Genomic DNA, 21,175 nt, shown 5'->3' on the forward strand with positions numbered 1-21,175 from the left:
CATCATTATATCACCACAAATAACCACAGTCTCTAGCTTAACAAATATTTATTAAATGAATGATTGATACTTTCCCCCACACTGTTCTCTATGCCTATGGTGACTTTTATCCTAGATCTTTCAAAACTGTAGCTTTCTGAATTCCCCTTCAGGCAGAGTTCATCTTATCCCTCTCTGCCTTGTCTTTACTTAATTCTACTATTGCTTAAAATATAATTTATGGAAATTATTATTTTCCAACCAGAATAAGATCTCCTTGTCAAAGAGAACCATGTTCTGTTCAGGTTTTTTTTTTATTCCAATTACTTAGCACAGTCTCCAGAACATCATAGCTTGACTCATGTTGATACTGATGACTGAGGGGAATGCAAAAATATTCACAGAATTAAGCTGGATGTATTTTACAAGTTTTCCAGCAGCTATGCAGCATGTCCCTGAGAATCACTTCCTTGAAGTGGTTCTTGGGGGGTGACTCTGGAGCCCCACGTGGTTAATTAGTTTCCAAACATGTCCTATTACACTCAATAGTTTTGTGCTGAAGTGGAATAGAGAACAGAAGAAAAAAACATAGTTTATAAAAATAATAGATTTTGGCTTGATATTGGTAAACTCATAAATTTTCAACTATTATGATTCAGAAACAATACTATCTCTGGTCATTCTCTAGAGTTCACTTTGTATGATTATGTAGAAGAACTGAAATTGAAATTTAGTTATATCACTTATCAGTTGTACCTACAGAGATCAATTCTCTAACTACTGTTTTTTCAAGTTTTAAAACATGTTTAAAATAAAGCTGCCTCTTTGTTTCAGATTTTTTTTCTTCAACTGTAACATTTGTAGTCAATATCATCATCTATCAAAATAATTAGTTTAATTTGATATACCAAATAGAACATAGAATTTAAGAACATACACTCATGCTATGCTTTCTTTAATTCACCTGATGTGCTATTTAGTTATATCCAAAGTAGTAGTATTTTTCTTTAAATTAAAAGTTAAATTACCTTTTTGCTGAGATTAGCAAAAGAATGAGATGAAGAACAAAAGTGTTTACGAAATACAGGAAATCATTTAATTTGGTGATCTAAAGGCACACATTTATATTTATAGTTCGTGGTTGCATAATCACGCTTGTGACTAATGTCCGAAGTAACTTGAATTTGAAGAAGAAATAAATTTTGTTAAGATTTTCAGATTTAAATGTTAAATAACTCCTAATTGCAGTTCTCTGCCTAACATTTGTAAGATATATATATATATAGATAGATATAGATAGGTAGATAGATATAGATAGATAGATAATGTCTGTATATCTCTATGTATATTTATTTCCCTTCTCTGAATAACCACAGTCTCAGTAGTGGGTGACTTGTGGAAGTACATGATTTGATTATGCACATTTTTTCCATGCTTATATGTCAAAAAAATTGTTTTAGCCTAAAACACCAATTGGGAATAAAGCCAAAGTCCTTATATGAACCTTACTCAATTCAAAAGGTCAACTACTCTAAATCCTCCTAGACAGACCATAATCTATTTTTTGAATAGTGCTAACATGTGCAAGTTCAGATTTAGGAGGGCTCTCTATAAAGTCATAAACTTTGAGCAGGGTTATCTCTTATTACCTGACCAAAAGCTGTATCTGTGGTTATACTTTATCTACCTAACCCCAGGACGGTAAAATTTGTGGTTCACCTCACCACTTCATCGATTCACGCTGGTGCACTACATCAGGAGATGAGAGTACAATCTAGAGCCACGTGAAATGCCATACCACACATGTCAGGGGCTTCGTCAGAGTTGTCTCCACAGTCATCTTCTCCATCACACACCCAGAAATGTAGTTTGCAGAGGGAATTATTGCAAAGGAACTCATCCGCTCTACATATATTTCCTCCTTTATTTTAAAACAAAAAAAAGACAGAGGGATATAGCATAATTAATTCCAGTCAGCAAAACACACCCCTAGAGGGGTGGGATAGGGAGGGTGGGAGGGAGACACAAGAGGGAGGGTATATGGGGATATACGTATACATATAGCTGATTCACTTTGTTACACAGCAGAAACTAACACAACATTGTAAAGCAATTATACTCCAATAAAGATGTTAAAAAAAAAAGAATACAGGGACATCCTAACTTAAAATTAAATACATCCACCACAGGCAAAGGACCCAAAGTACGAATAAACTTAGTTGTATGTCTAGATATGTAGCAATATATAGCAGAAACAGCAATGGTTAGGGAGATAGGAACTTGCTTTGTCTTGCTTTGGAAAAGTGTATTAATTTCTATGGGGCTCAACATCTTCATATGCTACAAAAGAGGTATGGTTAAGATTTATAAATTCATATTTGTAAGGAGTACATGGGGAAACCACACAAAGAAACTTGATGGGAATTTAAAATTAAGATTAATAAGATTGCTCTCAGAGAATTATATTACCAATTTTAATTTCATATATAAGTAGTATCATTTCTATATTGGTGAGATTTGATGATTGAAGGTATTAACATATTAAAAATGGATATGTTTATTAAAACACGGAGCTGGGGAGTGATGGTGCTCATCCTTGCAAGCCTAGAAAATTCCAAGAAAGAAGCATTGTTCATTTTATGTATGTACTTTGGAGAGAATAATGAGCCTAGGCTTGTGAGAGTCAATAAGCTCTTCTTGTTCTGAGTTTTGACTTGCACACTAATCTCTAGTAATTCACTTCCAGTAGCAAAGATTTAACTTAGGAAATCACGGAATCAGATTTGGGTTTTAGAATGACAACACTAGCTACAGTGAGGAAAACTTAGAAATGAAGACAGGGAGAGTAAAGCCAAGGTGGGAGGAAAAAGACCAATTTGAAGAGGGCTTGCAGCAATTCAGAAAACAACTGATGGAAACCTGATTTAGAGTAGCTACATTTGAGAGCTCTTCAGGAGGTAGAATCCTCAGGATCTGATGGCTAACTAGATGAGGGTGGTAAAGGAGAGTGAGTAGTCAAACACAGTACTACTCAATTTTTGGTTTGTTTGGATCATTCAGTGAATGTTGGTGTCATTCAATAAATAAAAGATCACACTAGGAGGATCAGGTTTAGTGGAAATAATGACACAATTCATTTAGGTTACTGGTAAGACAATCATGTGGTGATATTTAGCAGGCTAGTGGATAAATGTGTCTGAAATATGGGATAGGTTTCTGAGGTGTAAATGTAGAGTCGGGAATGATCAGAATACAGTTATTATTTGAAACTTAGAAAAGAACACAGAGAAAATCAGCGTTTAAAGTTTGAATAGATAAAGAGGAATCTACCAAAGAGACTGAGAAGTAGCCAGAGTGGTTGGAGAAATACCTGAAAACTTTTCTAACAAGAAGGTAATAGCACATTTAAATGATGTTAAGAGAGTAGTTTTAGTGAAGTGGTGGTGGGTTTAGTGAAATGTTTGTAGTTGGTTATTATAGATGAAGAATTTGTAGTCCAGAAGTTTACCCTTAAAGGGGAGGAAGAAAAGAGGAAGTTAAGGAATTCAGTAGACAAGGTAATGTTGAGGATACAGAAGAGAGAAAAGCTAATTCAGATAATGAGTTCCTTGAGAATCAAGAAAGTGTGAAGGATTTGAGATCTAAAGCAAAATAAAAGGATTATCCTTAGGCTGGAAGACAAGTCTTCCATTTCAAGATAAAGGAAGGGGGCCTCCCTGGTGGCGCAGTGGTTGGGAGTCCGCCTGCCGATGCAGGGGATGCGGGTTCGTGCCCCGGTCTGGGAGGATCCCATATGCCGCGGAGCGGCTGGGCCCGTGAGCCATGGCCGCTGGGCCTGCGCGTCCGGAGCCTGTGCTTCGCAGCGGGAGAGGCCACAACAGTGAGAGGCCCACATACCGCAAAAAGAAAAAAAAAAAAAAAAAAAAAAGATAAAGGAAGGAGGAAATGCTAGGCACAGCTATATGTAGCTTAGTTAATTTTGTGTCTAGATGTTGAAAAAAGCTCATGATTTTTACTATTGCTATGAGGTGGAATATGAGAAAATAAATCAACTTTTTAAAAACCAGATAGGGTTAATGGTAGAGAGAGATGATTAAAAACACATAGGTAGATTGCTTAGAATCTTGAGTGGTAGTTGAAGCTGAGGCCAGGAATTTATAGTGATACCATTCAGAATGGGTCTAAGTTTTCCTGCAAAAATGCTTAACAGAACTCGTACAGCTTAAATTGACACCTCTGAGCACTAACAAACTAAGACACAGAAAAAGGCAGTTCCTTGGTGAGTGCAGGAAGGTGAATGTCACCATGTGAGACTTCTGACAGTACAATATCTGGCATTGGGATGCCCCTTTCTTTCAAACATCGGCAATGTTCAACTCTAAAAATGCCCTGATTTTAAAAATAATCTCAATTATCAAAATCAATGCAAGAAAATATATTACCATTTAGGAAGTCTGAAAACAAAAAGATATAACATGAACAGCCTTTAGTATTAAAGATATGAATATTGGTTTGAGGTGAGCTTTGGCTTAATTCAATATCAAAATCCATAGAATATGAAATAGAGTTGTATTCTTTCAGAATAAAGATTCAAATGACTAAATCTCATCGCATGTTTCATTCTAAAATGGACTAAATTCAAACAGAATTTGCGAACTCTTGACATCCTCTGATTATTTTAAAAAACTCTATTTGTAGCACATCAGTCTTGTTAAAAGGAAAGAAAATGAGTTCCCAAAGGTATTGCATTACATAATATTATCATTTTCCCCATAAGAGTGTGGGACATGGGACTTGCCTGGCAGCCCAGTGGTTAAGACTCCAGGCTTCCACTGCAGGGGACACAGGTTTGATCCCTGATGGAGGAACCAAGATCCTGCATGCCACAAAGTGTGGCCAGAAATAAATAAATAAATAAAACAAAAAAAAGTGTTGGACATGCCACTATTTTTATTAAGAAGAAGAGAAATATAAATGAAATCATAATTGTAGCAGAAAGGCAAAGGTTTTATGATAACCTACGAAAGGTTTCCTATTGTACTAGGAAGAATTTGCATTGCAAAATATGCATGGGGGGGGTTTCCAAGACATCTTAACAAGCTTATTTTGAAATGGCATGAAGCACACATAAACAATTAAAAACAGTTATAATTTAAAGAGATTAGCTGGATTAAAATCCCGGTTTCCTAGTCATGTTCTTGATCAGCTCAATGGGAGATTATTAGAAAAATAGATAAGTATATATTAATTAACAACAACCTATGTCTAAATATAACTTAGCTCTTGGCAGTTTCATAGAAATTTGGACAAGTGAATCATCACAGAAAATAATCATCTAGAGTTCTCATCTTTATTTGGGTTTAGATAAGCTTAAATATATAATATTTTATAATTTCTATAATAATATACACATTTGAGCTGATAATTACTAAAAAGAATAACTATCTTTTCCAACAAAATTGCTATAAAGAATAAAGTTTGAAAGCTTAGGCCAAAACAAACACCAAGTTTCCTTAAGGCAACATGGTTTACCTTTAAAAAGGTGACTGCTGGGCTTCCCTCGTAGTGCAGTGGTTAAGAATCCGCCTGCCAAGGCAGGGGACATGGGTTCGAGTCCTGGTCCGGGAAGATGCCACATGCTGTGGAGCAACTAAGCCCGTGTGCCACAATTACTGAGCCCGCGCGCCACGACTCGTGAAGCCCGTGTGCCTAGCGCCTGTGCTCCGCAATAAGAGAAGCCACCACAATGAGAAGCCCGCACACTGCAACGAAGAGTAGCCCCGACTCGCGGCAACTAGAGAAAACCCTCATGCAGCAACGAAGATCCAATGCAACAAGAAATAAATAAATAAATTTATTTTAAAAAAAAGTGAATGCTGCTTTTAATTCCATAGTATTTGGGATTTCAGTCCTTTTAAAGTAAACCAGTAAAATTGATTCACATTGAAAATGTTCCATGTTTATCCTGCAGCTCTCTTATCTTCCAGCCCCCAGCACTTAGCCCCTGTTAGCTCACATGTCCAGATTTGAGATGAATGGACGTAACATTTAACAGAAGAGATGTTTATTCTGGCATTTTATCTCCTCAGTGCCTTGAAGTGCTTTTTTCCAATACCTAAACAACTTCCTGGAAGCAAATCAAATACTAGAAATTTGAACTTGGTCATGCCTTATGGTACATCCATACAGGATCAAACACTTTAACCAACAAGGTATTCCATTGGAATTTAATTACCTAGCAGCAAAGGAACCCAAGAAATGTTAGAAGCAGAGATAGGGAGGGTAGGGGAGCTTTGACATATTTCTAAATGGTTGAATTAAAAGCTCTCAACTCTTTTTTTAGTCAGTAAGCTTAAACATTTAATAGTCATTTTAAATCTGAAAGTTATCTCAGGTTTCAAATACTATAATATTCAGTTTTTTACTTTAATGTTTAATTTTTTAACCTGGAATCCTTTGTTCAAACACATTTTTTAAGGAAATCCAATATTAAAATAGTAGCTAAATCCTAAAAGGATTGCCCACCACCACCCACCCTCCCAGGCACACACACTCACTTTCCAGGTGTTTCTACAGCTGTTGGAGACATTTCACTGTGGCTGGACTTGATAGTATGAAAACATGAGCACAGAAATGTCCATGGAGATAAGACAAGAAACTGGACTGCTTGATTCTCATCTCAGTAAATTCTCTGTGCTGTTACATAGTTCAAATCTCATCACCCCTTCCTTTTTTAATATCAGAAAACTCCTCAAAAGCCTTGGAAAATTCCTCAACATGCATAATATTAAAACCAAGTTCTATAGCATGACTCTTCAATTACTTGTGGCTCCTAAACATATCACTTCCCTCACCTCTGTGACTTTGAACACAATGATCCCACTGCCTGAAATGTACTCCCACATTTTGCTTGCATACCTAATTTTTCACATCAAGAAACTCATATTCCAACAGGGAAGCTTAGTCAAATAATACAGAAGTGATTATATTAGAAGGAAGAACATGACAACAGGGATGCAATCAAATGGTTCCTAGGGAAACTAAAAAAAGACTGTAATTTGGTTGAAGACACAGTAGTAACTGAGATGGACTTAAAAGAATAGATATGATTTTTACTGGCAAAGGTATTGAGATGGCAAAATAGTAGAATAATCAAGAAAGATGTTGAAAAGCATGGAGGATATTGCTTGAATATTATCTTCCAGTTTGGCTAGAATTTAGGGTACATAAAGAGAATTAGTAGAGTTATAAGACTGGAAAGGTGAAATGGGATCATTCTCTTATAACCCTGACTGCCAGGTTGTGATATTTGTATCTAACGAGGAAGAGTTTTAAGTAAAGATTGACATAACCAGAGTTACACTTAAATAAGATGAACATGGCAGCAGTGAATAGGATGTACTGGTGACCAATTGGGTCACTAATAGCCCAGACAGGAAGCCATGAGGAAAAGAACAAGACTGGTGACAGTGACTTAAGCTGAGGGGATAGAGTTATTAATTAGAAAATGGTAAATGATGAGTAGTTGTGGTCCCAAAGTCTTTGACTATAAGATTGTATATGAGTTGTTGGTACGAGAATGTCCACAAAGTTTGCTTTCTTTAGAGTAATCAATTACAGAAAGAGAGTGTGAGAACTTAAGCGAAAGTAGAAACAGCTATTATGGAAGTTTAATCTTTTACAGTTTTTTATAAGGTACTGCAGATTCCAAATGAGAAATAGGATTTCTTCTGCTGATATAACAACACTTTATCAGGTTTGGAATAGAAATATAGTACATCATAAAGTTTTGATTTAATATTAAAGAAAGTAGAAGATATTTTTCTTTGAGCGACTAGATATTTACAGAAGTAAATACTTTAGGCCCATTTAAACTGTGTAAACCCTGAATGGCTGTTCAAATGCCTTGCAACATATGTCAATATCTAATATCATCTCTGTTGATGATGTTCCAGATATTCTAAAATGTAAAGTTGATTGAGAGACTTTTATAAGTAGGTAAAAATAACTTTTGTATTTAAACAATATATCTAATTACATATCTAAATATATATATATAATATATTAATAAGATATATATTTCATAATATATCTTATGAAAATAATAAGAATGCTGCAATTTGTGATCATTTCAAGATTCACCCTATAATTTCTTTGCTTTCCTCTCATTAACCCTAAAGTAGCCATAAGTGCCATTTTTAATGTGGTGACTTAAACAAAAAAGTTATCTGTCAGGATTTTCACATAGCTGGAAAAAAATGATGCTATAAAACAGAAAGTTTCTTTCAGACTGACAAATAATGTAAGTCATTTTCTCAACTATATGGCAAGAAAGAAATTTGGGGCACAACCTATAACCTATACATGATCTAGCATATTAGTAGGTGTGGTATAGTATACCATATGCTGTTTCTAGTCTTTCAGAAACAAGGCAAGCAATGTGGAAGAGAAACGTGCCTAGAAAATACTTTAGCAGGAATGGCTATAGTGGCTATGTTCCCTGGATTCTTCTCATATCCCCATCCCTGACCCAACATCTAGTCCAAAGACATGCTCATGATAGGCACCCAAAAAACACTTGCATTTTGGTTGTCTTTGTTATATGAAGACGAATTTATACTCTTGTCTGAAAATGAGCCAGATTTTGCTTATTTAGAATAGGCTATTATGTAATGAAACTAGAAAAGGAGAATAATTTAGTGATCTTATCCTCTGCCTCTAGCACACTATGTAAATATTCTGCATAGCATCTTAACTGCCATTCTCTTATTTGCAGGCGTGCGCGCGGGCGCGTGCGCGCGCGCGCACACACACACACACACACACACAAAGTACCTTACCTCTGTCACAGTTCTCTTCATCACTGCCGTCCACACAGTCATGAATTCCATCACAAAGCCATCTAATTGGAATACAGTGGGCTTTATTTCTGCATCGAAACTGATCTTCCTTACACTCAGTCACACAGTCCATCTGTTCAAATACAAACGGCCACTGCAGTTTTCATTAATGATAATGCTATCGTCACAAGCAAGATAAACATGCAGCTGACAATACTGGAGATTGATTATACTGTGGGCTTTCTTTTATTTTTAGTTAATGAATATCACCTCTGCAAATGACAATAGGGTTTAGTCTATGGACAGCACGAAGATTCAGATATTTGCTGAAATTATTGTATTCAATGTTCTTGTCTTGACATTTTAGACAGTGCTAAGAATCAAGATTCTGTCTCTTTGTTTTTACTATATTTGCTTTCTCAAACCTAATTCATGTAATTCAGAGATTTTAAACAAAAGATAGATTTTACCTCATCTGAACCATCAGCACAATCATATTCTCCATTACATTTCAAAGATGCTGAAATACATCCTCCACTGGCACATATATATTCACTTGATGAGCAAGTAGGAGAAGCTGAATATAAAGTTGAAATTTAGATTTAGTGAACAGAATGAATGGTTGATAGATAAAAGCATATAAAAATTATACATAGTAATGAAAATAGTTTAGATTATTTGAGCTATATTCAACATCTGATATTAAATATTGACTTAAGATGTGCTTTACAATATTATTGCATTGTATTAAATATACCTCATGATGTAATAGCCTGTTCAATAAGTATTCAACTCACTAGACTAAAGAAAGAAAGGGAAAGAAAAAAACCCTCTATAACTTCCATCTTTCTGATTTGTGCAGAGTTAAATGTATTTTTTTACAATTTTCAATTTATTTAAAAGACAAAAGCCTCAAATTATTTTTAAAACTGTAATAGGATTTAGTGACCTTTGGGAATGTTAATTCATATGTGCATTGTATAAAGCTAAAAGTGGAAATCTTGGCATGGTCTCATAGACCCTATGATATCTATTTGGCTGTTTTGATATAAATGTCATATTTACATAAGTTTTAAGAAGTTTTTTTTTTGGTTTGGGGTTTTAAATATGAATATATGTATGATTAGCAGAGTCTGTAGAATTTGAAGTATTTCTTAATGTATGGAAAAAATTTTTTAAATGTGGATAAATAAGTTACTACCAATACCCAATTTAATTAATGGACATAATAATGATGAGACCTTTCTTTGTCTATGTGTTTGAGTTTGCTAAGTTTGCATTCAAACCTCTGCAGTTCTTGGCCTTATATTAGACTAATAGGTAGCCAAATGTACTTACATAATGACTTTGTGGTCTAAATTACTTAGTCCAGGAATGCTAAAAAGCTTTTCCCTTGGGATTTAATTTCTTTTAATTGGCAGTGTTTGCCTAGGGATATGTATTAATAAGGAGTCTGGGAATATGTATGGATTCAGTAAGAAAAAAGATGTGGTCAATTAGCAACATGGACCATGGGCACGGTACTGGGACAATGGTAATGTGTGTGCCAGGTATCTGCAATTCTGACCTAGTCTCTCTAAGTAATTTAACCATGAAGGTGCTTATAACCATATACATAGATTAAAAACTGATTTTTTCCCTAGTATTTTTTTTCCTGTAGAATAGTTATTAAAATTCCTAAGTATAAAAGTTAATTTAATGAGTATATTTAAAGTCATGTTTAAGGAATAGAAATGTATAAATTGGGCTTTTCTTCCTATGCTCTGGTTTTGCTTCTTAATTTTATTTTTATTTTGGACCATGACATAAATAGAAATAATAGACATCCTTTTTCTCAGTTGGTATCACATTGAAACTACTATATTCTGTTTTATAACCTTAATTTCCAGAATTGAAACCTGACTTCTATCATACTTACAGTTTCAACATATTTCATGTTGCTGTCTTGGAAAAACAACTCCAAATGGTGTAGAAAAATATAGAGACCAGAAAACCAAATTTTGGGGAGTAATGCTTGGATCTTGAAATAATAACAATCTTACCTGCCAAAACACTTTCAAAACATATGAAGGGCATACCAATTAATTTATCTACAGATATTTCAGATTATTTCTTAAAAACAGTAAATATGTGCATTATTTGCTACTGTTTTGTGCATATCATTGCTTAAATTTAAATTCTAACCAAGTTAAAATATTAGTTAAATGAAATATGGCCTCAAGAATTTTACCTGGCTCACAGTTTTTCTCATCTTCTCCATATTTACAGTCTTCATGGCCATCGCATTTCCATTTTGCTGATATACACTGACCATTGGAACACTGGAACTGATCTTTGGAACAACTTGTTTCACAATTTCTCTGTCAAAAACAACACAGACATAATTAAAATTAATTTTTTAGACAAATGTCTTCAAACCCAAAAAAGACACATACAAGAAACTCAAATGGTCACATTTAAGCTTGTGACTATATAACATTATAATCCTTTTCCACTTTCATTTGTCTCTTAGTCATAATAAAACAGAGAAATGTAAAAAGAACATAAATCCCATGGCTTTATCAACTAATTAAATTGCTCTGAGTGGCTCATTCTCCAATAGACAGTTATAGGGTAATGTAATTTTAATAAATATAAGTGACAATGAAGATTGTGGGGAAATAAAAGGGCTAAAAAGTATTTCTAAGCAAGTACAGCTGGTTCCTTGGGAGGGGAGTGGAAGGATGAATGTGAAACAACTAAGAATCCTAAGGCAATTCTGACTTGCCTTGGCAAAACTTCCCCTAATGTTCTTTCTTTCCTCTTATTCCCATTTTTGTTCCCTCTGTACCTGTTCTTTTACAGTTTGGTTGCTGTTCATATTCTTTTTCCACTCTCCTGACATTTGTTCCTGTGGAACTGTGAAATGAATTGTCACAATTGGCATTTTCTGCTAGCTTGCACACGGATTTTATTTGGAAGTCAAATAAGATAGTAGTGATACCTTTGGGGGCCTTTCAGTTCTTTTTGTGAGATCAATGAAAGGGATCCACTAGATATTTACTTTCCTTGAGTCTGACCACTCTGATTGAAATGGGATGCTCCAGTGAAATATCTTGCTGGGATGATGTTTTTCTGCTGTTTAGCAATTTCTACTGTAGCCAAAATCTATTTGTCTGCTCCTTTCACAAAAGGTGCAGCACTCTCACAGCTTGTGAAACTCCCAGTGAAAGAAGCATATCAAACTATTACTCCCTGCTTCTTCCCAGTTTCATCCCATGTAAGAAAGAAGAGTTTATTTTCTAAATTCCTATAGTTTTCTCTTTGCTGATGGCAGTTTAGACTGCCTGCTATATAACTGATTTTCTTTTCTTCTTTTTTTCTTCCCTTCTTCTCCCAAGTACTGAAAATTTACCATTTACTAGAGTTTCTTAAATAATAATGCAAAGAAAACTAAGATTACTCCCCGTATTTGATAAATTCTAATAGAAGACCAGCACCTAAACCAACAATTGCAATAAAATATACTGTCAAGATAAATGAATATGCTTTAAACATATGAATTCTTAAAGGTTTAACAAAAGGCTTCACAGAAGAAGTTTAAACAGAAATGGAACTAAGAAAAGATTTTTCATGTGTAAGGAGAATTAGAAATGTGCTGTATCTGAGGGGTAAGTTATGTAATGGTGCAGGACGTTGGAGAAATAGCCCATGCACTGGTCATGAGAAAGTAATTTCACATATTTTGTTCATCACCTTCCTCTTCCATGCCCAGTACTATGCCTGGGACACATTCAATAAGTAAGCATTCAATAAAAACTGCTGAATAAATAGTTGAATGAATGAAGTAGCAAATGTAGAAAATCAGGAATATAAATGAACATTTTATGTAATTCAGGTCCACTAGGATAGGGATCATGTCTGTCTATGAATCAAGTATCTAATATATGCGTTGATTATAACTGCTCAGTATATATTTATAGAATTAATTAATGTTTATCTCAGCAATAAGGCTAATTCAAGTAAAAGAGTTCAGTAACCAACAACACTGGTCTATTTGTGTTGACAATAACACAGAAGGTAATACTTATAGACACTTTTTCTATCATCAGAAGATTTTGATTTATAACAGATTACAGTATAGTTGATGCAGTGTGTCTGTGTTTATATCTGTGGGGTATTTAATTATCTTAGACATTTAAAAACATACAGAAAAATAGAGAGAATAGAATAATAAGACCCACGTGCTCATATGCATATTTAACAATTATCCACACTTGGCTATTCATGTTTCATAATCCTCTCCCCCAATTTATTTATATTCTGAACTTTAACATAACAACGATAGCTTCAGAAAATTAACAGTATCATGGAATTAACAAAAATTTCTTAAAGTTATTCCCAATCCACATTAAAATTTTTCTTATTTTCTTAACTATATAAAAATATGGTTTGGTAAAAGAAGGATGTAAAAGATGTCTATACACTGAGTTTGATTTGAGTTTCTTTTAATGTGTAACTATTTTCCATTCCCCTACTTTTTTTTTAATGCCATTTACTACTTGAAGGAACCAGGTCATTTGCTCTATAGAATGTCCCACATTCTCATTTTGGCTGAGTGAATCCTAAGAATGTTGATATCTTAGCAACCTCCAAAGTAACAATTGAGCTTTTTATTTGTTTAAGTATTATTATGAACTCATGTATTTTTGTACATTTATTGTATTTCAATACATTACAGTCATTTGTTTTTTCTTTCTGATGCTCAAATTGTCATTTTTGTCAGTGGAAAGCCCTGCAATTTTGCTCCTATGTACTCTGGACACTATCCCAATAGCCTTGTTTTCTGGCTTGACAAGATGTTAGTGGCTCATTTTGTCAATTTCCTTTCTCAGACCTAGAATTAAACATTTCTTAAAGGGGTTTTGATTCTGTTGATTGGAAAATGTATTTAGAGGTCATGACGTGAATGTTAGAGATAGTCTTTAAGGCTGGGATGTCATTGGTTTTAGGATTTTTCAGTAGCAGAGCTTAGAATATATATTGTTAAAAAGAGAAAAATAAATCAAATCTCAAACTGATACTTTTGAATTTAATTACAGGACTTTTATTTACTTTCATTGTTTTTAGATTTGTATCTCCTTTATTTTACTTAAAAATTTTGAGTGTTAATAATATTTTAAAAATTTAACATTTGAACTATCCTACTCTTAAGATATTGATATATGAAATTCAAATTAGCAAAACCAATGTTATTATTTAACAACACATCTACGAATACAGTTTAAGATTCTTTTACATTTCTTTTTGTCCTTACAGTATATTATACTGGATGCAGAGGCCATATATTATATTTTAAAGGCACTTTAAATAGTTCTTCTCTGTGTTTGCCACTAACTTGATACACAATTACATTGATCAAAGTTTTTGGTTTCTTTTTTTTTTGTTTTGGCTGGAAATTAACAAAGTAATTCAGTTAACATTCATACAAAATTAATCCTCACAATTTTCTTTTGTTCCCAATATGAGAATATCCTGTACGTAATTATGCTTTCTAGCCATTTGTTCAGCTCACCTTTTTATTTGTTTGTTTGTTTGCTTTTCTTGTCAATGAAACCTATCATGCTAGATTTTAGAAAGGAAATAGAAATCAGCTGCCCATAGTGTTAGCCACTTCCTTACACATAGACTATACCAAATGTCTGTAAATGTAGAGAAAGACCACCTTTCAGAGAGTTAATTTAATTCCCTAGGGACATTATCATAAAAATGTCCAGATAATGGAGATATATTCAGCCATCAGAGAACTATGTCCATGAACTTACGGCATGAGAGAAACGGCATGGATAAGGATTTCTATTTTCATGTGATTAAGATTTTGAAAAAGAAGTATTTGATTCTGTTTACGTATGTTGGACATCTAGTGAACAACATGCAAGACAAAATCACAAGCCTTAAGCAATGTATCCCCACCTCTTGATGTTTCACAATTACACGGTGCTGATGGAACACATTATTTTAAAGAAAACAAAAACAAAACATTTTAATGATATGGATGAATTTATGTGAAATATATTTTCCTCACTGGGAAACATTTAATATAATTTTTGAGTAAATAGATACTAAGGAAATATGTAGCTGAGCAATGTAAGACTTGAACTTCCCTGTGCATTTTTAAAAATTTCATTTTGACTTGTTTTGTGAATAGCCCCATAAATAGAAATAGTATTTTTCATCTTCTCCTAAGTGACCTTTGCAGCCTAAAGGTTTAAGTTTTCTGGACTTCAGGTGAGAAATTAAGTGCATTGGTTTCCAAAATCTAGACTCTTTTATGTGATTAGGGGAACTTTTCCAAGATAGAGAATGGAGAAGAATTGTCCAAACTTGGTAAGAATACCTGAAGGCTGGGAAAGATCTAGTTAATGTGGGCTCTATCATTAATAGAGACCTGCAGTGTCTCCCAAAGAGACGGGTAATCAGTGGATACTTAAGGAAGCTGAACCTGAAACACAGAAACCTCTAGAGCAGCAGGAGGATTCTCTTTTGCCAAGCCTACAGTCAGTGGGAGGCCCTTCGTGAGGGTAGGTACATATTCGAGTCAATATGGTCTAGGGAGGTCTAGGGAGTCACTGTGTACCGGGAGGAGCCATGGTGGCCACTGAGCTCCAGAGACCTCATTTTTCCTTCATCTCTGACTGGACTTGATTACACAAGTGCTATGTTCCTGATAGTAACACGAGAAATCATTAACAGAGAAAATCACTATTTTCTCATAGTAATCGCAGTGATTATTACTGTGTGTCATGTATTATTTATAAAGCATCATGGAGTGATTAATATCTGTAACACGAATACACAGATGCATAAGTAATGAACTGCGTGAAGTTTTATAAATGTTAGCACAATCTAAGATTACAGAATTATCCAGAGAAATTCTAAACTTTTTCACTTAACTGTGTGTATGTAGAGCTTATTATAAATGGATTGTGATTCATCATCTAAGCAAAGCTAAACCTGTGGTTTCATAAAAATTGATGACCCATATCTAAGTATATAAGACTATATGTACTGAAGAAAGAGACTGGGGAGAAGAAACTGTTTAAAATGCATAAAAATATTAGTCCTGACTATAAATACTGCAGAAAATTTATGAACAAATTCACAGATGGCAAGGGCATCAGCTATAGGGAATAGGGTTTCCAAACATCTTATTCCCAACCCAGCCATTCACCACTTGAGGTAAAAGAGACTATAAAATTAACTGTCAATAGTAGCACAAGAGCCATGTGTGTAGCATGGCACTTAGATATAATACTTATCTCAGTGTGTCAGGAGCAAAATGCATTCAGAGCTGTCCTTGTCACACTCCTTGAATTGAATAATAATTATGAATGTGATTTTAAGGAACTGCTTTATTTTTTGTTTGATTTTGCAAAGATGCCTACCTCATCAGAGCCATCTGCACAATCAAAATCTCCATCACACCAATACCTTGTAGAAACACAGTCCCCATTGGCACAGAGAAAATCTTTCACTGTACAGGTTTGTGGCTCTGGGGACAGAAAAATAGCACAGGGTTATTCCATTATATGCAACTTCATTCTAAAATTTATATGACATACAACATGAGGTAGCATTAAGAAAATAAAGGTTAGCCAAGCAGAACCAATAAATTGTTTAGAAAAAATGTTTCATGAAGGATCTATGGTACATAATATAATGATTTTTCAAATTTATTTTTAAAGTCATGAATAGAAAGTGGCATTATAGAAACAAATTGAAAAAAAGACAAAAGATAAATAGCCTACTGTTTAATAAAAATGCAGCAGCAAAGTAAATTAAAAGGCATAAAAATCTACACATTAAAACAAAACAACAATCTTTTCCAGTTGAAATTCTAAGTCATTTTATGTATTTACTTAAAGCAAGTAAGACATTTTGTTACTCCCTGTGGTACCCAGGGCTGTTTATTTACTGAAAATTCTAGAATTTGGTTCTTGACTTTTTATTATGTATTCTAATGACTTTCTAATTCTTCAATTTTGTCCCCAGAAAATCCAGAGTTCCTAGAACTAAATTATACATGGGGGTATTACTGGACAGGACTGGGTGGGTAAGGATTGAAGAGGCAAGAGGAGACTCCTTTTTGAAAATTGCCTCTTTATTTATGCAATTGTTTGCTTATGCCCTACATAATTACCTGCCATTTTAGATAATTTCCCAATTTAATTTAATTATGCTTCACCATATTCCACATAGGACATAAGTCAAATATTGTGACTTGCTATTTGGCTTCATTCCTATGTGGAATATGTTTCATCTGGACAATGAAGTAGGACTGCAGAAGTTTGTTCCTGCAAGTAATCAATACGACTGCTGGGCATCATCTATTGTTTGGTTTTGTTTCTCCAAAGAGAACTGATATCTGGTATGATGAGAGAACCCCTTGTTTTCCCCCAGTCATTAACTGTATTTACAGCTGTCTCACACACAATAATACTCTTGTTCAGATGAAAGAGAAATAGGTAACAGAAATTAAATTTAAGGAATATTCATATGAAGCATAATTTTCTACATAAAGATTGTGCATAATTCAGCCTGTATTTGAATATTGCTCGACACAATCACTAGGTTTCTAGCTATAGGGTAACGTCTTGAATGTTTGTTATCATGAGGGCTCCTACATTTCTATATAAAGATCCCTTCTGAGAACACTGGAAGAGCTGTGAAAAGTGGAATATGTATCAGAGCTTTTTGTTCTGCTCTGGGACTTTATTTTAAAATGTGAACTTCAGACTATGAATAAGATAAGATGCTTACCAGTAGCATGATAAGGGGGGACGCCCCCTCATTTTTCAATACTCCTTTGTTTAGACAGCATGACAAGGACAGTTTCTCTTTTTGACTTTGCACTATATTTACACATATTACATTTTAATTTTAAAAACAACTTTATTAATACTAATATTACTAATTATAACAATAATAAAAATTACCAGCTACTGATTTCTTGTTTTTTGTTAGGCACTAGGTGAAGTTAACGCCAAGTACTTGAATTAGCTCGTAAATTAATATTTACAACTCTGTAAGGTAGGTGCTATTGTTGGATCCTTTTTTAGATGAGTAAATTGAGGCACAGAGAGGATAAGAAATTTACTCCAAATCACCCAGCAGGCAAAAGAGCTAGTACTGAACTTGAACCTAGACAACCTGATACCAGGGCCTATACTTTTACTGCTAGGCCATATCATTGCCTCCTATACCACTGAAGAAGTAATAAGTGCTCACCTATTTCAGGAATTGACATTAAAGCCCTGAAAAGTCAAGTTAATTGTCCAAGGCACATGTCTAGCAATGTCTATTTCATTTTACAATAATAATAAAAGAAAACCCTTTTTCTCTTTTTATCCATCCATACTGAAGCTGTTTCACCCTCCGTCTATTTGCAGACACATGCAGTTTTATTCTCAGGGAAAAGAAATTATAGTAAAATAAATAAATTAATTAATCAATGCTCAATTCATCAAACGATGGTAAATAACATTAAAATATTTTCATTAAATAATAAAGAGAGAGTATAGCTAAAACATAGTATATTTAGATGTTTTAAAACAGCAGTAGAATCATTTTATTTCATGGCCATGAGGGTATCCAAACAGGATAATTCTTCCTTTAATATTCTAATTTGCCTTTATTCTAATTAAAAGCAAGTATGTTTATCATATGCTAAGCAGCAATAATTTCACAGGGTTTTACACACTGCTATGGGGAGGGCTGGATGTTGTTGATGCAGGGTTATAAAAAAGTTGTATAGCCAGTAGTTCAAGGCATTTGCCCAATAGTTCCACAGAACATTTGATCTATAGAGACTTGTCTTACCATTGTTAATTATTCCGTTCCAATATGGGTGCAAAGGAACTGAAAGACTTGCTTGGAAAAGCATTTTTCAATACAAATGGAAATTCTGTATGCTTCTACCATGTTTTTAAAAAATGCCAGCAAATCTACTTCTGAATAATAATCCTGAATTATTTATACATACACAAATGTCATCAAGGAATGGGGAAGCTAATCTGCTTCTCACTCTCATCTATATGCCTTAGAATTTTTTGCTACTAGTTATCTCAAGAAGAAATTCTCTCTTGAGGAAAATGTAATTTTGTTATGAGAGAAGATCCTAAATGATTGTATTCTCTAATTGTTTATCTTGCCTTTGATCTTTTCAGGATAAAGTAAAAGACCAATTTTTAGAACTTGGTGTGATAGTTGGCACTTTTCTTGTGAAAAAGAACAAAAATATGACTATACCTGAAATCTAACCCATTTGGAAAGAAAATTTAAATGTGACATTTTCCCTAGTATTTCTAAAATGTTTTTCCCACACTAACTTCGTCTGATATTACCTATTCCTCAGATCTAAAATAGATAGGGAATCCCATACATGAACGATTAACCAGGTTTTCCATAAATCTCATTTAAATATGCTAGATTAACAGCCAAGAAGCCTTTACAGGGCATGTTTCAGAAGGCTGATTCTATAATAAGGATAAAAAATAAAGGCATAGGGGCTTCCCTGGTGGCGCAGTGGTTGAGAGTCCGCCTGCCGATGCAGGGGATACGGGTTCGTGCCCCGGTCTGGGAAGATCCCACATGCCGCGGAGCGGCTGGGCCCATGAGCCATGGCCGCTGAGCCTGCGCATCCGGAGCCTGTGCTCTGCAACGGGAGTGGCCACAACAGTGAGAGGCCCGCATACCGCAAAAAAATAAAATAAAAATAAAGGCATAATATAAATTGGTCACTTCCTTTGATACTAGTGAAGGCACAAACATACTGCCTCAGAATTGAAACGAACTATGAGAGCCATCTTGCACAAAACCTAATAAGCTATATTCAGAAAATAAAAGCAACTTTCAAAGCCACAGAGTTAGTGGCATGGCAGAAAAGCTTCCAGACTCCAATTTCTCCACTGAGTATATTATCATAAACCCTCAGTGATAAGTTCAAATGTTATATCAATGTGGGTGTGAGCATCTGAGGAGAATTTTTAGAATACAATTAGTATAACTGACATGCTATACAAAACATCTTTTCATATAAATTCAGTGCAAAAGTACTAGAAATTCAAATAAGGCAGATGCAGCTTGTCTTTCTACATAAACCTTGATCTAATTGATCAAATTATTTGATACTTTAAAATCTATTGGATGCTAGTTACTTAATAATGTAAAGATATGAAATAATTTTATTTTGCACATCAATTACTTAGAAGGCATACATGTTATATATATATTTGTTGCTGATGAAAATAGTAGAGATGTCAAGATTTCTCAAATATTTCCAAACCTTTGATCAGATTACAAAATTACTCCAATAACAATGAAATTTTCTTATTTTTAAGAGCAGAAATCATTGCTGAAGCAAAGTGTCCCTGCTGAACACTTAACAAGGGAAATGATCATCATCAGATGATGAAATGACAACGGACTAATTATCTCATGTAGATATAAAACATTAGAAAGCATATTAAACTAAAACATAGCTAACAGTTAATTACTCCACTGCTATTCCAGCTCTTCCCATATCTATGGCCAGAATGTTTCCAATACAATTTAAAACGTTAATTCATTATATATGATTCATAAACAAAGAAGTCCAAAAGCAAATTTTAAAATATATTGCTAATATTATAAATATGTGTCAGGCACTGTGTTAGACCATGGTACATAGCCCTACTCCTTGGACTATCTCCAGATATTTAAGTAGGAACTCAGATAAATGTGATAAAGAAATAAGTGAGGCAATGGAATGCAAGTGAATGTTGTGTGATAGTATGCAGGCCTGTAAAAAAAAAATGCATGTTGCTATTGTATAAGGCCAATTTACTGTCTCTGGTATGTTTCACTACTTAATAAGAGCTAATAATAAATGACGAAATGTACACTAAAATGCGTATCGTTGACTAATAATATTTAGAAAACATAGTAACATTATACCACTGCCTTTTTGGGTATATTTTTGTCATCTATATATATTATAATTATATATATAAAATTATGTGATGTATATAATATAGTCATAATTACAATATAATTATGTGTATATAATTTTAATAGTTCTGTTGTAATTATATACATATTATTATAATAATTTCAATTGATAATAAGATATTGGAAATATCTTGAAAGCACTTTAATACAGCAACATTATTTTTTCTAAGGCTGACTTCTACAGGACTAGTCTCTCAGTGTTCCCTATAGATATACTGTATTTTTTCTTCTCATTCTTTAGAGACTCAGCTTCTGTCTATGTAGAACTGGCATTTTCAGTGCTTAAATCTTCCCATTTTTCTGGCCTAGTCAAGATGGTATCTTCAAAC

General features: G+C 34.0%; 1 protein-coding gene across 1 annotated transcript in view; it reads right to left on the reverse strand.

Moving 5' to 3' along the window:
- Window positions 1–21,175, reverse strand: part of LRP1B (LDL receptor related protein 1B) — a 1,545,691-nt gene that overhangs the window by 138,416 nt on the left and 1,386,100 nt on the right. The window contains exons 68-72 of the mRNA XM_060105953.1: window positions 16,244–16,350; window positions 11,050–11,179; window positions 9,290–9,396; window positions 8,820–8,952; window positions 1,778–1,900 (exon numbers count right to left, since the gene is read on the reverse strand). Of these exons, the coding sequence (XP_059961936.1) occupies window positions 1,778–1,900; window positions 8,820–8,952; window positions 9,290–9,396; window positions 11,050–11,179; window positions 16,244–16,350 (600 nt within the window). The remainder of the gene's footprint in view (window positions 1–1,777; window positions 1,901–8,819; window positions 8,953–9,289; window positions 9,397–11,049; window positions 11,180–16,243; window positions 16,351–21,175) is intronic.

Source organism: Mesoplodon densirostris, chromosome 8 (genome assembly GCF_025265405.1).
Source record: "Mesoplodon densirostris isolate mMesDen1 chromosome 8, mMesDen1 primary haplotype, whole genome shotgun sequence".
In the NCBI taxonomy this organism is placed as follows: domain Eukaryota; kingdom Metazoa; phylum Chordata; class Mammalia; order Artiodactyla; family Ziphiidae; genus Mesoplodon; species Mesoplodon densirostris.